We start from the raw sequence: 16,452 nt of genomic DNA, 5'->3' as shown, positions 1-16,452 counted from the left end.
TTTTATGTCATTTGTTTTAGTGTTAGCACTAATAAAAAATAAAATTGTGCGTGTATACTAATCAAAATGAAGCAAATGATGGCATATCTCTAAAAAAAAAAAAAAAAATCAATTCAGATATGACATGAAATGGATACAAGATGTTCCTAGATACACTGTAGAAAATAAAAAGTTAAAATTGTCCTAACAGAACCGCCCCCCCAATCCATAGATTATCCTCACCATACTTTGTACGGGTATTTGGTGAAGATGGTGCTTTGCTGAATTCCGTCCTGGAGTTTGGAAGCCTCATCACCTTTCCTGAATTATCCATCGCAAGTCCCATTACTCCAGCAGATAATTGACAAGTTGGGTGTACATGGCCATGTAGTTTATTTCCTTCCTCTCCTGTATACCACCTTTCTGCATTAATCAAAGCGGTTTTTACACCGTCCTTTGCACCCCTTCACGGCTCTGTCACATGCTGTAGAAGAAAACCTACTTCTCACAGACAGTGCATCATGCTCCAAATAATTTTGTCAAACTTTATTAATTTTGCATCACTGATTGATGGCTCACAGATTTGCAGAAAAAAAAATCACTTAATTTGTTCACTTCCATTTTAGCATCTCTGATGCTGAAGCGTTTGTTAGACCTATCTCTGCTTCACTGGAATGCTGTACACCCTTTGATTATATTTGGTTTGATTGGAAAACTGTCTCGTGAAGACGACTTGTCTGCTTTTACTTGTTGCTATTCTAATTTAGGTTTTTTTTTATGGCTTTTGACAGGTGCCGTTTGGTCCTCTTGCCTTTATGCCTGGAAGACTTGTTCACACCAATGAAATCACTGTTTTGCTTGGGGACAACTGGTTTGCCAAATGCTCAGCAAAACAGGCTAATAGTCTAGTGGACCACAGGAAAAAACGTATGTATTTTCATAGCAGAAACCAGATTAATATCAAATTAAATTTAGGTTAACTTTCTGAACAACTTAAGCTTTTGTGCAGCATCTAACAGAGAAACTCCAATCTACGGAAGAAAACTATTTATGACTATAAGAGGAGGCCACATCTATTTTTTTTTTTTTTTGCCTTGGCATGAGATGATACTAGTTAGTTAATTGATTTCGCCTGTAATTCCGGAGGAGCGGGATATTTACCGTCAGTTAATGTTGTGTCTGGAGGAACCGGAGTCTTGAAGCAAAGTTTAAACTTTAACCCAGAAAGGACAGTAACTAACGGTAGATGGCCTGACCGGAGTGATTTTACTGCTGTTTGTAAGAAAGGTTTGTTTATGGGCTTTTAAAACTTTTTTTTTTTCCACGAGGCATTGCAAAGAAGCAGTTGACACAAGTATTTAGAGAAATTAACTTGCTCAAGGAGTGCATTTCTAGGTGATTCATGCATCACATTTCAAACAGTTGGGCCTGCTTGGACTCACTCAAGTTGAACATTCTGCTTATCTTGCACTCGGTGATGACCAAGAGGGATCATAAAAGCATTGATTTACCAATTTATAAAGCTCATGCTCGGGTTTTTAAAGTTAAAAAAAAAAAAGCCCTAAAACATTATTTCATTTAATTAAAAACATTTTAGAAGTCCAATATTAAACATTCCATTTCCTTCAGAGATTTTTACTGGTGATGAAGTAAATGAATATGAAGTACAAGTTGATTAGAGGATTTATAGTCTATTTTTCTTGGGGACTACATGAGGTTTCTTATTTATTTATTTATTTAGAGTTTTTATATATCGACATTCTTGAAAAAAATATCAAATCATATCGGTTTCCATTGAAACAGAACAATCGCGGTTATGGCGTTACATTAAAACAAATCGTCGAATAACAAGTATAGATAACAGGTATAAATAGAACGGCAAATATAAATAACAAATATAAATGACAATATAAAACAAATATAAGTAACAAGTACAATAGAACAGCAAACGGAGCTAATAAGGTCGCAAGTCGACAAATAACGAAGATAAATGGTAAAATAGTCTTTTCTCAGCAATCGTGGCAAGCTCTGCTTCTGTTACTTATACAGGTATACTCGTACAAGGTCTGCCCGTGGTAGTGGCACCAGCAGTTGTGTTACTCGTTCTGATTTGGGCACTAGCACCAGGCTTGCACAAACTCTGAAATCCTTTCGTATAACCTGTGTAGCATTCTGTCTTCCTTTGCTGGAGCTTGATCTGGCCCACTTTTGGATCAGATACACGCCTTCATTTTTGGACTTGGCACGCGTAAGTTGTACGTAGCAAAATGTTTAATTCAATAGTTCGAGCTTTCCCAGGAAGATAACTGCTATTTTCTTTTACTCTTAAATGAAGGAAACCATTATCAAAAGTCAGAGCTGCTACACGGTAGATGTAAACAGAAATCAGAGGCGTGTTGGAAAGGAGAAGCCTGTCAGTCCTGTTAAGAATTTTCCTTTTGAAACTAATCCTGACTTAGTACTGTATTCTTTTCCATCTCTGTTGATTATGGAAGATGTTTAGAATGAAAAGATTTGGCATATGAAACTAACTTGGAGCCTAATAAATATACCATAAGAGGGAAATACAGGGTTTTTTTCCCTTCTCAGACGTACAATTGTTTGATTAAGAAACACTCATATGGTTAAAATTAATATATTTTTGTTTATATTATTGAAATAGAGAATAATTTTATTCAGACAACTTATAAACAAAGTTAATACACTCAATGTGCTAGACAGATTCCTTAAAGCTTGCTCCAGTGCCTTTTGTAGAGTTTATTTATAATGAGACAGGAATCTGAAGCTGACTGGTCTTGGTTTTAAAGTTCAAATAAGAAATGCAAAATTTCAGGTTGCAGAGAAATTCTTCGAGCTTTTTATTTTCAAGTTTATGTTTAGAAGCCAGTATCCCATAGGGATCAATAAAATATCAGGAATTTGTAAAACAGTTTAAAGTATAAAAAATAAAGGAGACCAAGCATGAGAACAGCAAGGAGCTTACTCATCATCAGGCCGATACAGTACAGTGCGCTCCGACGGAGCGCACTGTTAACCTGCCCTTGGACGCGCGTTTTCCCTTACCCCTTATTCAGTAAGGGGCGGAAAACGTGCGTCCAACCCGCGGAACCTAATAGCGCCCTCGACATGCAAATGCATGTTGAGGGCCCTATTAGGTATTCCCTCGCGATACAGAAAGTAAAATGTGCAGCCAAGCCGCACATTTTGCTTTCAGAAATTAGCGCCTACCCAAAGGTAGGCGCTAATTTCCTCGGGCACCGGGAAAGTGCACAGAAAAGCAGTAAAACCTGCTTTTCTGTGCACCCTCCGACTTAATATCATGGCGATATTAAGTTGGAGGTCCTGAAGGGTAAAAAAAAGTTAAAAAAAAAAAAATTTAAATTGGGCCGGTGGCTGTCGGGTCGAAAACCGGACGCTCAATTTTGCCGCCCTCCGGTTTCCGAGCCCGTGGCTGTCAGCAGGCTCGAGAACCGACGCCAGCAAAATTGAGCGTCGGCTGTCAAACCCACTGACAGCCGCCGCTCCGGGCTAAAAGGAGGCGCTAGAGACGCGCTAGTGTCCCTAGCGCCTCCTTTTGCCCGTTTCTACCGCCGGGCCTCATTTAAATAGAGAATTGCGCGCACCGGCGAGTGGCCTGTGCACGCGCCGGGAGAGCGGGCGTTCGTCCACTCTCCCGCAGACTTTACTGAATCGGCCTGCATGTTAATCATTTGCCTATGGTTCATCTCACCAATAAAGACCATCTGCCCCTGTATTTGTTTCCATTTCTTTTCTTGGGGGTGTTAAATGCATCTTCCATGTAGTTCTACTTATTAACAGTCCTTGTTATTTTCTAAAGGGCCAATTCATACCCAACACGTTTGGCCTTCTGGTGGTGAATAGCAGCAAAGTATTGGGAGGCCACTAATCAAAGGTAGTTAATCCAGATAAATGCCAACGTTTGAAGATCGCCGGCACTTGTGCAGCTAAATTTTATCTGGATAAGTTCTTAGCCAAAAACGTAAGGACACTTCGGGGGTGGGGGGGGGGGGGGCATTCTGGGGGAAATTTGAGGTAACTTATCCAGCTAATTTTGATTTTTGGTGTTATCAGTATAAGTTATTTGCCCATCAATAGATATCTGCAAGAGCAGGATTAAAGTTATCCAACAACATAGCTGGTTAAGCAGCACTAGTTATAAAAAAAAAAAAAAAATACGAGTTGAGTGGGTCTCCCAACCCCAAGTCCCTTCAAAAATGTTCTGCAGGCCTGTAGGCCCAAAAAATCTTGCTTCCTCCTCCCTCCACCAAAAATCTAGTTAGAAGCATGGCCGACATGCCAATCCCCCACCCCACCCCCAGACCCCCTCCGCTTGAAGCCCTTACTGAGGCTGAGAGCTCAGAACATGTGGGATTGTGAGATCAGGAAGCCAAGACAATTTAGGGTTGAGGATTATTTGGTATATGAAGGCAAAGGTTTGTGGCTAGTGTCCTCTGAATGCTTCCCCTTCCTGAAGAGGTCAGCTTTGGGGAAATGTATGCTGGCCTTGCTTGCTGGTAGTTCCTTATGCTTTGCAGCTAGGTAGAGCATTGCCAATTTGTTTCTTACTGTAATGAGCTTTTTTTTTTTTGTCAGTACTGGTTTTTCCTAACCAATTCTATGAAGCTGTGGTGAAAACGTATTTCAGAGAGTATGGAAATGAGGCAATGAGAAAATAGCAATGTGGGCAAGCAGTTTTGGCTTCATGTCCTTAGATCATGTTGCCCTTATGGCACAGCACTCTGCGTGGTATCCTTGCCTTTTTCTACAGGAGACGCAACATCGACAACGTGATTTTGCCTGGCTGAAGGGATAATGAGGCTCATGAATAATGAAATAAGGCAGTTGATGTATTTTGCAACTCAAAGCAGATGGACCCCAAATGCCGCCTCATATGCCCATTTCTACTGCATTTGGGCTCCCATACAACCTCTCCTTCAGTTTTGAATAGCAAACATTTTGGTCGCCCTTCTCTGTACCTTCTCCATCGCAATTCTATTTTTTTTAGATGCGGCGACCAGAATTGTACACAGTATTCAAGGTGCGGTCTCACCATGGAGCGATACAGAGGCATTATGACATTTTCTGTTTTATTAACCATTCTCTCCTAATAATTCCTAACATTCTGTTTGCTTTTTTGACTGCCGTAGCACGCTGAGCCATCTATTTCAAAGTATTATCCACTATGATGCCTAGATCTTTTTCCAGGGTGGTAGCTCCTAATATGGAACCTAACATTGTGTAACTATAGCATGGGTTATTTTTCCCTATATGCATCACCTTGCACTTGTCCACATTAAATTTCATCTGCCATTTGGATGCCCAATTTTCTAGTCTCACAACATCCTCCTGTAAATGTATCACAGTCTGCTTGAGATTTAACTGCTCTGAATAATTTTGTATCATCCACAAATTGGATAACCTCACTCGTCATATTCCTTTCCAGATCATTTATAAATATATTGAGAAGAGACGGCTGAGGGGGGATACGATAGAGGTGTTTAAAATCATGAGAGGTCTAGAACGGGTAGATGTGAATTAGTTATTTACCCTTTCAGATAATAGAAAGACTAGGGGGCACTCCATGAAGTTAGCATGTGGCACATTCAAAACTAATCCGAGAACGTTCTTTTTCATGCAACACACAATTAAACTCTGGAATTTGTTGCCAGAGGATGTGGTTAGTGCAGTTAGTATAGCTGTGTTTAAAAAAGGATTGGATAAGTTCTTGGAGGAGAAGTCCATTACCTGCTAATAATTGAGTTGACTTAGAAAATAGCCGCTGCTATTACTAGCAAAGGTAACATGGAATAGACTTAGTTTTTGGGTACTTGCCAGGTTCTTATGGCCTGGATTGGCCACTATTGGAAACAGGATACTGGGCTTGATGGACCCTTGGTCTGACCCAGTATGGCATGTTCTTATAGATCCCTGAGGCACTCGACTATTTACTCTTTTCCACTTAGAAAATTGACCATTTAATCTTACTCTCTGTTTCCTGTCTTTTAACCAGTTTTATCCACAAAAGGACATCGCTTCCTATCCCATGACTTTAGTTTTCTTAGAAGCCTCTCATGAGGGATTTTGTTAAATGCTTTCTGAAAATCGAAATACACTACATCTACGGGTTTACCTTTATTAACCCCTTCAAAAAAATGAAGCAGATTTGTTACGCAAGACTTCTCTTGGATAAATCCATGTTCATTGTGTTCCATTAAACCATGTCTTTCTATATGCTCTGTGATTTTGATCTTTAGAATAGTTTCCACTATTTTTGCCGGCACTGAAGTCAGGCTAGTTCTCACCACGGACGCAAGCCTACAGGTTGGGGAGCTCACTGTCAGGAATTGACCCAGGGGCATTGGACCAAGGAAGAAGCATGCTGGAACATAAACAGCCTGGAAGCCAGGGCAGTCAGATTAGCGTGTCTACAGTTCAGCCACATGCTTCAGGGTCAGGTAGTTAGCATGATGTCGGTAATGCAACAACAGTAACCTACATCAACTGTCAGAGAGGAACCGAGAGCCACCAGGTGTCCCTTTAGATAGATCCCCTTACGGAATGGGCAGAATTGAACCTACGGATGATCTCGGTCTCTCACATCACAGTTAAAGACAACGTCGGAGCAGATTTTTTAAGCAGAGTCTGGATCCAGGAGAAAGGACATTGTCGACCAGAGTCTTTCAGCTGCTGATAGATTGCTGGGGCCTCCCATCCATCAATTTGCTGGCCTCATCTCACAATGTGAAGGTTTCCCAATTCTTCAGTTGCAAAAGAGATCAGCGATGCCTGGGGATCGACGCCTTCATTCAGGCCTGGCCAGAAGAGGACTTACTGTACGCCCACCCTCCGTGGCCCCTGCTGGGCAAGATCATTCTCAAGATTGAGCACCATAGGGAATTAGTCCTTCTAGTGGCTCCTGATTGGCCCAGACGCCCATGGTATCCAGACATGCGAAGGCTTCTGGTGGAGACCCCCTACACCTCCCTCCGCACAGGGACCTGCTCCAACAAGGTCCGATCCTTCACGAGGACCTGACTGTTTTGTCTTACGGTCTGGCCCTTGAGAGGTCTCGCCTGATGAAGCATGGATATTTGGCGGCAGTAATTTCCACCTTGCTCAGCGCGCAGAAGTCCTCGACAGCCTTAATATATGTGCAGATCTGGAGAATATTTGACGCCTAGTGCGAGGAACGCAGGGTTGCTCCTCGGACGGCCAAAATCCCTATGGTTCTGGAATTTTTACAGGATGGCCTGAATAAAGGATTGTCCCTTAACTCCTTGAAGGTCCAGGTAGCGGCTCTCTCCTGTTCCAGAGGCAAGGTGAACGGTGCCTGCCTTTCGGCACATCCAGACTTGGCCCATTTTCTAAAAGGGATTAAACACCTTCAACCACCCTTAACAGTGGCAGGTTCTGCTATGGAATCTTAATCTATTTATTTATGTATTTATTTATTTAAAGATTTTTTTATATACCGGGGCACGTTAGGAAAAAACATCACCCCGGTTCACATTGTAACATAACATAGCAACAAGCTTTACAATAGTTTAATGTCAAACAAACAGGAGGTAAACTAGGTCAACTATAGAAAGAGGTTAAATATTAACTCTTTAAAATGAGAGAAGAAGGATGATTATTAAATCATCAACATGATGAGAGGGATATAAGCGGTGAACGCTTGGGAGAGGGATGTCAGCAGGGATGAAGTGGGAGGAGGTAGGGGGGAGGGAGGGAAGAGGGGGGACAGGGATGTAGGAGGAGGAGAGGATGAGGGGGGGTCTGGGGTGGTTAAGTTCGATAAAGGTGTGTCAGGTAGGGCGTAAGGGATCGGGTCTATATCTTTGGGAATAGTCGGTCAGGGTATGCTAGTTTGAAGAGCCAGGTTTTAAGATTCTGTTTGAATGTTTTATGGCATGGCTCCTGACGTAGGTGAGGGGGCATATTATTCCAGTGGGACGTCCCTGCTATGATGAATGATCGTTCTCTAATAGTGGCATGTTTGATGATTTTGGGGAAGGGTGTCAGGAGTTTGGCTTGGTGCTGCTTTCTAGTTGGTCTGGTAGGGTTGCAATGATGGAGATGTTCAGGGAACCAGTGCATGTTTTGGTTGTGAATGGCTTTGTGTATGAGGGTGAGGGATTTATAAATTATCCTAGAGGTTACTGGGAGCCAGTGTAAGGATTTAAGAACTGGGGTGATGTGGTCATGACGGTGAGTATTGGTAAGAATGCGGGCGGCGGCGTTTTGTAGGAGCTGTAACGGTTGAAGGGTATTTTTAGGTAGGCCTAGGAGTATAGCGTTGCAGTAGTCCAGTTTGGACAGGATCATGGCCTGCAGCACTGTGCGGAAGTCAGAAGTGTGTAATAAGGGTTTGATTCTCTTTAAGGTGTGGAGTTTGAAGAAACCGCTCTTTATAGTGGCAGAAATGAATTTTTTGAGGTTAAAGTGGTTGTCTATCCATATGCCTAGGCTGCGGACACATTGTGTGGGAGGGCAGCCTGTTGGCGAGGGGGAAGAGAGGCTGAGTGTGGGAATGTTAGGGGGAGAGAGGATGAGTAGCTCTGTTTTGTTGGTGTTGAGTGCCAGAAAGTTGTTAGTGAGTAGTTTGTTTATTTCAGACAGAGCAGAGTTCCAAATCTTCATTGCGTTTGGGATAGTGTCAGTTATTGGTATGAGTATCTGCACGTCATCTGCATATATGAAGTGCTGGAAACCCAGTTTGGAGAGCAGTAGGCAGAGAGGTAGGAGGTAGATATTAAAAAGGGTTGAGGAGAGGGATGAGCCTTGTGGTACTCCTTGTGATAGCCTGACTGGTTTGGATTTGTTGCGACCAATTTTTACCTTATAGCTCCTGTCGTGTAGGTAAGACTGGAACCAGAGAAGGGCGGTGTCAGAGATGCCAATTTCCATAAGGCGTTTAATGAGTATGTTGTGATTGACTGTGTTGAATGCCGCCGAAATATCTAGTAGTGCGAGTATGTGGGATTGTCCTTTGTCCAGGGCTCTAAGTATGGTTTCCGAGAGGGAGATAAGTAGGGTTTCTGTGCTATGGTGTTTACGGAAACCAAACTGGGATGAGGAGAGGATATTGTGGTCTTCTATATAATCTGTAAGTTGTCTGTTAATTATTTTTTCAAGTATTTTGGAAAGGAAAGGGAGGTTTGACACTGGGCGATAGTTGGCTGGATCAGTTGTATCTAAGTCTGGTTTTTTGAGAATAGGTTTTATAATGGCTTGCTTAAGTTCAGTTGGAACCTGGCCTAATGTAAGAGATCTGTTCAGGATGTTTGCAATGTGTTTGGCTATTACTGTGGGGTTTGTAATTAATGTTTTGGTGGGCAGGTTATCTGAGGGATGATAGGCAGGTCTGATTTTTTTGATAGTGGATTCGATTTCCAGTGTGGATGTGTTTTCGAAGTTAGAGAGGGTGTGGTTTGAGGTTTGTGTAGATGGATGCAATTGTGTGGCAGGATTGGTGTGGTCGGTAGAGGTACTATTGGGTGTTGTTAGGTACACAAGATTGGGGTGAGATGAAAAGCGTGCCATAATGGTCTCTACTTTAGTGTGGAAGTAAGATGCTAATTTTTCGCATTTTGTTTCATCATCGTTGTCAGAGTTATGCCTGTCCGGTGATGTGATAAGGCTGGCTACGTATTGAAAAAGGGCTTGTGGGTTGAACTGGAACTGATGAATTCTTGCGGCATAGAAATCTTTCTTTGCTTTTTCGGTGGCTTTTCGGTAGGTGTGTAGATGGGTGCGAAACTGTGCTAGGGTGGCGGGGATTTGATTCCTCCGCCAGGATTTTTCAATTTTGCGGAGATTAAGTTTCATGGTTTTAAGTTCGTTTGTATACCATGGTTTTTTATTATTTTTGTCTACATTGATTTCTTTAGTTTGGGATGGGCAGAGTCTATCTGCTATGTTTGTGGTGATTTGAAACCATGAAGATATGGCTGTGTTAGCGTCAGTGAGGTCTAGGTTAGGGAGTTCTTTTGAAAGGGCTTCTTTGATGTCGTCAGTTTTGCCTTGTTTGCGAAATTTTATTGTTTTTTTGGGTTGCGAGGGGGGGCGGGTGTCTTTGATTGTGCATCGGGTGTCTATACGGAAGTGGTCTGACCAAGGGATGGGTGTGCAGCTGGGGTGGTCGGTTTGTATTAAGGTATTAAGGTATTAATCTAGTATTGGACTTTATAGCAGGGCCTTCCTTTTGGCTGCTGCACAGTTTATCCCTATGCCTGTTGCCACTGAAGACTGTGTTCTTGGTGGTGATATGCTTGGCTCGTCGCATCTCTGACCAGGCATTGTTATGTCGGGACCATTCCTCTGGATTGCTCCAGGAGTGTTACAGCTTCACACCGTTCCTTCTTTCTTGTCCAAGATAGTCTCGGAGTTTTACTTGAATCAGTCATTTCCTTACTGTCCTTAGATAGACACAAGGACATGGAAGACTACCGCCTCCTCCGCCATTTAAACGTCAGTAGGCTTTTAGTGCAGTATCTGGAACTCTCGGAACTGGTGCGCAAGATGGACTGCTTGCTTGTTCTTCACGGTGGAAAGGAAGCAAGGCGAAGCAGCTTTGTGAGCTACCATCGCTCGGTGATCAAGGAGGTGATCACGGGAGCTTATGTAGAGGCAGGGAAGCCATTACCCTTTCAGGTTAAAGCTCATTTCACTAGGGCCCAGGCAGTATCCTGGGTGCAATCTAAGCTACTGTCTCCTGTTGACATCTGCCGAGCGGCGAAGTGATCTTCCATGCACACCTTCTCCAGGTGCAAGGGCAGTTCTAACCGAACCATGGGCAGCCTCCTGCCCTGTTCAGGAGTAGCTTTTGTACATCCCATTGGTCCTGAGTCCATCTGGCTACACACTAGGAAATGGAGAAATTACTTACCTGATAATTTTGTTTTCCTTAGTGTAGACAGATGGACTCAGCATACCACCCAGGCTGCCCAAGAGCAGTGCTAAGGAATTGCCCATGAGGTGAATCTCAATTCCAAGAGGTTATGGGTAAGCCGTCGCCCAATCCCTAGATCAGGGCATCTATAATCTTGCTGGGATTCAGCGCTTATGTTTGGTTGAGTACAGTTACGGCTATCCATTTTTAATCGTTTTAATCAGGTTCTAATCAAGTTGTAACCAAATTTTAATTAAGTTTTTCAATAGTATGTCCACAGTGGCTTTTGAAGAGAATACTGGAGGGCTGAGGTCACGGCAGGGGTATATTTAAGGTGACGTCAGCTTTGAAATCTGACTATCTCCATCTGCTAGCAGGGGAGCATATAACCCATTGGTCCTGAGTCCATCTGTCTACACTAAGGAAAATAAAATTATCAGGTAAGTAATTTCTCCATTTTGCATGCTTATCTTCCCAAGATGGAGTACAAAGGAGGGAGATGATAAATACACTCTTGGATAAGAAAGTGGTATTTTGCCATAGAGGAATAGCCTATGGTTAGGGCAGTGGGCTGCAAACCAGAGAAACCAGGGTTCAAATCCTGCTCTTTATTTATTTGATTCATATTCTGCTTTTTCAGACACTTCAAAGCAGATTACATTCAGGTACTGTAGGTATTTCCCTATCCCCAGAGGGTTTACAATCTAAGGCAGTAACTTTAAAATGAGTGTGCGTCCTTGTGACCTTGGGCAAGTCAGTTCACCCTCCATTGCTTCAGGTACAAATGTTAATCCTGGGGGAATTCTTTGCTACTGTGGAGTGCAGAATCCTCCCTCCCCAGCACAGAAAATGCAAAGATGGAGAACCCAGCGTGCCATGAGCAGAGCTCGTCTTCATGGTGAAGACGAAGGCCCCAGTGTGCCACGAGTGGAGCTAGTCTCACTCGCAGCAAAGATTTTATTTATTTTATTTATGTAGGGTTTTTATATACCGATTTTCTTGATACAGATCAAATCAACTCGGTTTACATAGAACGATAGTACATTAACAATAACTAGTCAAACCTCAAAAGAGGAGACAGATTGGGAGCAGAAGGTAAAAAGTTACATTATAACAAGATGAAGGCCCTGGTGAAGAGTGTATGTAGGAGGGGGTGTATTTTGGGGTGTGTGTGTAGGAGGGGGGTGTATATTGGATGATGAGTGTGTGTAGGAGGGGGATGTATGTTGGGGTGTGTGTAGAGAGAGGGAGCCTGTATGAAGAGATGTGTGTGTGAGAGAATGAGGGAGCCTGTGTGAAGAGGGTGTGTATATGTGCACTAGAGAGAAGGAACCTGTGTGTGTGAGAGAGAAGACAGAGGGGAGCCTGTGTGAGGGGAGAGATACTGGCAGGTGGAAGAGTTTGAGGGTGTGTGTGTGTTGGAGGGTTGTGTATGTTGGGGTGAGTGTGTTGGGAGGCGGGATGAGTGTGGGTGTGTTAGGTGGGATGAGTGTGTGTAGGGGGGTGGGGGTATGTGTGACTGAGCCTGGGGGGAGGGGGAGAGCATGTGTGAGGGAGCCTATGTGAGGAGATTGTGAAGGAGTGTGAGTGAGAGATTGGGAGCTGATGTGTGTGAAATGGGGACTGTATGTATGTGAGAGAGGGAGCCTGTGTGAAGGGATTGTTTGTGTGTGAGAAGGAGGAGTGTGTGTGAAGGGATGTGTGAAAGAGAAAGGGATCCTATGTGGGTGTGTACGCAAGAGAGAGGACTCTGTATGAGGTGATGTGTGAGAGAGAGAAGTGAGCCTGTATGAGGGGATATGTGTGTGTGTGTGCGCGCGCACAAAAGGAACCCTGTATGAAGGGATGTGTGTGTGAGAGAGAGGGAGCCTGTATGAGGGTATGTGTGAGAGAGAATGAGGGAGCCTGTATGGGGGGGGGTGTATGTGCACTAGAGAGAGAGAGCCTGTGTGTGTGTGAGAGAGAGGAAGGGATAGAGGGAGCCTGTGTGAGGGGCAAGAGGGGTCAAACTCTGGGACTGGCAATAGAATGGAAGGGGTTGAGCCTAGAGGTGGAGGGGAGAGATACTGATGGAGGAATTGGGGCCTGAGAGGGCAAAGTGGCCAGGGGAGTAGGAAGAGAGTGGAAGGGATGCAGTGAATTTCTAGGGAAATTCTGCTCACAATATTTAAAATTCTGCAATTCTGTATTACATTTTAAATTAATTATTTAAAGACTGTTAATGTATATTGTGTTATTTTGACCAATATTAAGTGTGCACAATTTTGCAGAATTTTAAGTTTTGTGCGCAGAATTCCTCTAGGAGTAAATTTTAAGAGTTGCATTAAAAGGCCCATGTGCCTTTTAATTTAAAAACTGGAAAATTATGCACATGTATGTTTGTGCATGAGTAGCAGAACGCATGAAAAAAAAGGGATGGATTTGGGGCGGGTCAGGAGCGTTCCAATGCAGGGCATATTTACTTTTGCTCTTAGTCAGGTGTAAGTCAGAATAAAACTCGTTATAGCCAAAAACTGACTGGGTGAGGGGTCTTGATAAACTTAAAATTAGGAGCACACATATGCGTGTTAGGCGTATTTTATATTGTACGCATGGACGTGTGGATGATTTAAAATTCCAGCTTGTGTGTGCTCATACATATATAGGCACTTATGTGGCTGCATGTGTGCTCGTTTTAAAGTTACTGTCTTAGATTGTAAGCCCTCTGGGGATAGGGAAATACCTATAGTACCTGAATATAATCTGCTTTGACATGCATGAAAAAGCAGAATATTTATTTGTATCCCACGCCTTCCAGGGTTCGGGGCAGGTAGCAGTACATACATAAACAAAAATGTAAAATAGAATGCATGGAACAGGTAAAATAGTAAAATAAGGGAAATGTGGCAGGTAACAGTACATACATAAAAAAAAAATGTAAAATAGAATACATACAACAGATAAAATAATTGTAAAAATAAGGGACAATGTATTAATTGGAGACAAAAGTAGGATTGAGAGAAAACATTTAGCAAAAAATAAAAATAGATAATTTAATTCATGAATTAAAAATAAGATAAGATAAAACTGATGATGGTGGATTACCGTATTGAGTGCATTGTTCGGTGAAAGCATATAGGAACAAATAGTGCTTAAAGGCTTTTCCCTGTATGTACCAGGATCAGTCCAGACAGTAGGGTTATGTCTCCCATAAAGCGTAACTGGAGGAATGGTGTTCCATAAAATGGGGCCTGCTATGAAGAAAGCTCGTTCTCCGGTAGAGACCAGTCTTGTAGTTTCTGGTGAAGGAATTTGCAAAATTATAAATCTTACAAGTGGTCACACTGGCAGTCGGGATGTCAGTCCAAATAAACTAAACTAAATATCTCCTTAGCAACGTAGATAGGAATAACTGGGCAGACTAGAAGGCTGAAGTCATCCACCGTGTTATTACGTAATATGTTAATGCTTCATCTGGGTAAGGATAGGGTTCAGCAGAGACTGCTAAGAGCCCAATGTATAAAACACAAAAATGTTTTCAAAACCCCCAAAACTTTGTAACACAGTAATGATGGCAGAAAAGGACCAAATGGTCCATCCAGTCTGCCCAGCAAGTTTCCCATGGCAGCATCTGCCGCACCGTGCAGGTTACCCCCATGTTTCTCTTAAGGGTAGTAATTGCCACTCCATGCAGCTTACCCCCATGTTTCTCTTAAGGGTGGCAACTGCCGCTCCGTGCAGGTTACCCCCATGTTTCTCTTAAGGGTAGTAATTGCCACTCCATGCAGCTTACCCCCATGTTTCTCTTAAGGGTGGCAACTGCCGCTCCGTGCAGGTTACCCCCATGTTTCTCTTAAGGGTAGTAATTGCCGCTCCATGCAGGTTACCCCCATGTTTCTCTTAAGGGAGGCAACTGCCGCACCGTGCAGGTTACCCCCATGTTTCTCTTAAGGGTAGTAACTGTTGCTCCGTGCAGGTTACCCCCATGTTTCTCTTATGGGTGGCAACTGCCGCTCCGTGCAGGTTACCCCCATGTTTCTCTTAAGGGTAGTAACTGCCGCTCCATGCAGGTTACCCCCATGTTTCTCTTAAGGGTGGCAACTGCCACTCCGTGCAGTTGTTAGCAGCATTTTTACTGGGCGATGGAGCCGCCTTCTTGCTGGCGTGTTTTGCTTATGGACTTGGACTTGGAAGCAGTCCCGTGCTTTTTCACCTACGTCTGCGTATCAGTATCCCTAGACCGTAAAAGTCAGGGCCCGTGTTGGTGGCCCGTGTTCTTCCACCCTCACCCCACCCCCACTAAATGAGTCATAGCTATTGAATTTATGCTATTTCACATCCCTAATGCAAATTCACATCTGTTAATACAGTAGACGTTTCTGAGGCGATGCCTTTGAACTAATATCTATGCTATAGGTATTGGCAGCTTTTGTAAATGGCATCTACTTGCTGATACAATGGATCTGCAACTGATCAAAGGCCAGCTCAGTGAACAACCTAGCTTTTTATGCTAGCATATCCCAAGCTATGCTCATCTCTAGTCAGAATAACTCATTACAGATCAAATACAAAAAGATTACATTTTTCTCTGTGTGAGGGAAAAAAAAGAGCTTGTATCCTTGTCAGACATTAAGGGAGATCTGTTGGCTGGATAGGAACAGGGCATCATAACTTCAAATATCAATTAAACAGAGTGTGTATGGATGTATTGGGGAATTTTTCTTGCCTTCTCAAGATTTTCTTACATTAATCGAAGACTGCTGAATCTACCCAGAGGAGTGTCTGATGTATACTATGGAGGAAGGCAGACCTAGAGGTTAAGTACATAATAGAAAAATAAATAAATAAAATTAAAAAAGGCAGCCAGGTTAGGCTTTAACCCTTAGTGTAACCTTTGCTTTCTTTATAAAATAGATTATGTATTTAAAAATCTTTTATGTATCGCCTAACAGAGTATATCTTCCTGAGCGATTTACATCAAATTACACAATTTATACAATCAAATACAAAAAAAATATATAATAAAATAAAAATTATCCTTCCTAAGGCACTCAGTTTTGTCTTCCAGACCCAGGGAGTATAGTCAAAATCCAATATGAATAAATCAGTGACCTTAGTCAGGCTGTATGGTTTCCCAAAGTCAACATGTGGAATCAGATGGAATCTAGCAGCTCTGCTGCCTGACCTGTTCAAAACTAGAGTTAGGCAGATGTGGTTCCTCTTCACAGAAATGGAAGTAAGGAGGAAGCTGAGTACTACAGGCTGGTTAGTCTGACTCTGTAGTGAATACATTACTGCAATCACTGCCAAAAGGGAGGTTAGTGCAGTTTCTGGACTCCAGTGGATCAAATAGTAATGTAGTAAATGATGGCAGAATAAAGACCAAATGGTCCATCCAATCTACCCAGCAAGTTGTGTTTGGTAGCAACTGCCCCTCTGTGCAGGTTACCCCCATGCCTTCTGTTAAGGGTAGTATCTGATGCTCTGCGCGGGTTACACCCATGCAGAAATATTATATCTAAAGTTATCATAGGTTACCACATTTCTTTATTTCCATCCCTTAGCCTCTAGGAATCCACAGT

The 16,452-nt window shown here is 42.8% G+C and overlaps 1 protein-coding gene across 7 annotated transcripts in view; it reads left to right on the top strand.

Moving 5' to 3' along the window:
- The window catches only part of URI1 (URI1 prefoldin like chaperone), a 186,094-nt gene that overhangs the window by 111,197 nt on the left and 58,445 nt on the right, over positions 1–16,452 (top strand). For all 7 annotated transcript variants that reach the window (XM_029608442.1, XM_029608443.1, XM_029608439.1 and 4 more), the window contains one exon: positions 771–906. In XM_029608442.1, coding sequence (XP_029464302.1) covers positions 771–906 — 136 coding nt within the window. The remainder of the gene's footprint in view (positions 1–770; positions 907–16,452) is intronic.

This window comes from Rhinatrema bivittatum, chromosome 7 (genome assembly GCF_901001135.1).
Source record: "Rhinatrema bivittatum chromosome 7, aRhiBiv1.1, whole genome shotgun sequence".
NCBI classification, from domain to species: Eukaryota; Metazoa; Chordata; class Amphibia; order Gymnophiona; family Rhinatrematidae; genus Rhinatrema; species Rhinatrema bivittatum.
The sequence above is the reverse complement of the archived record's forward strand: the minus strand, read 5'-3'. Positions and strand labels throughout refer to the sequence as shown.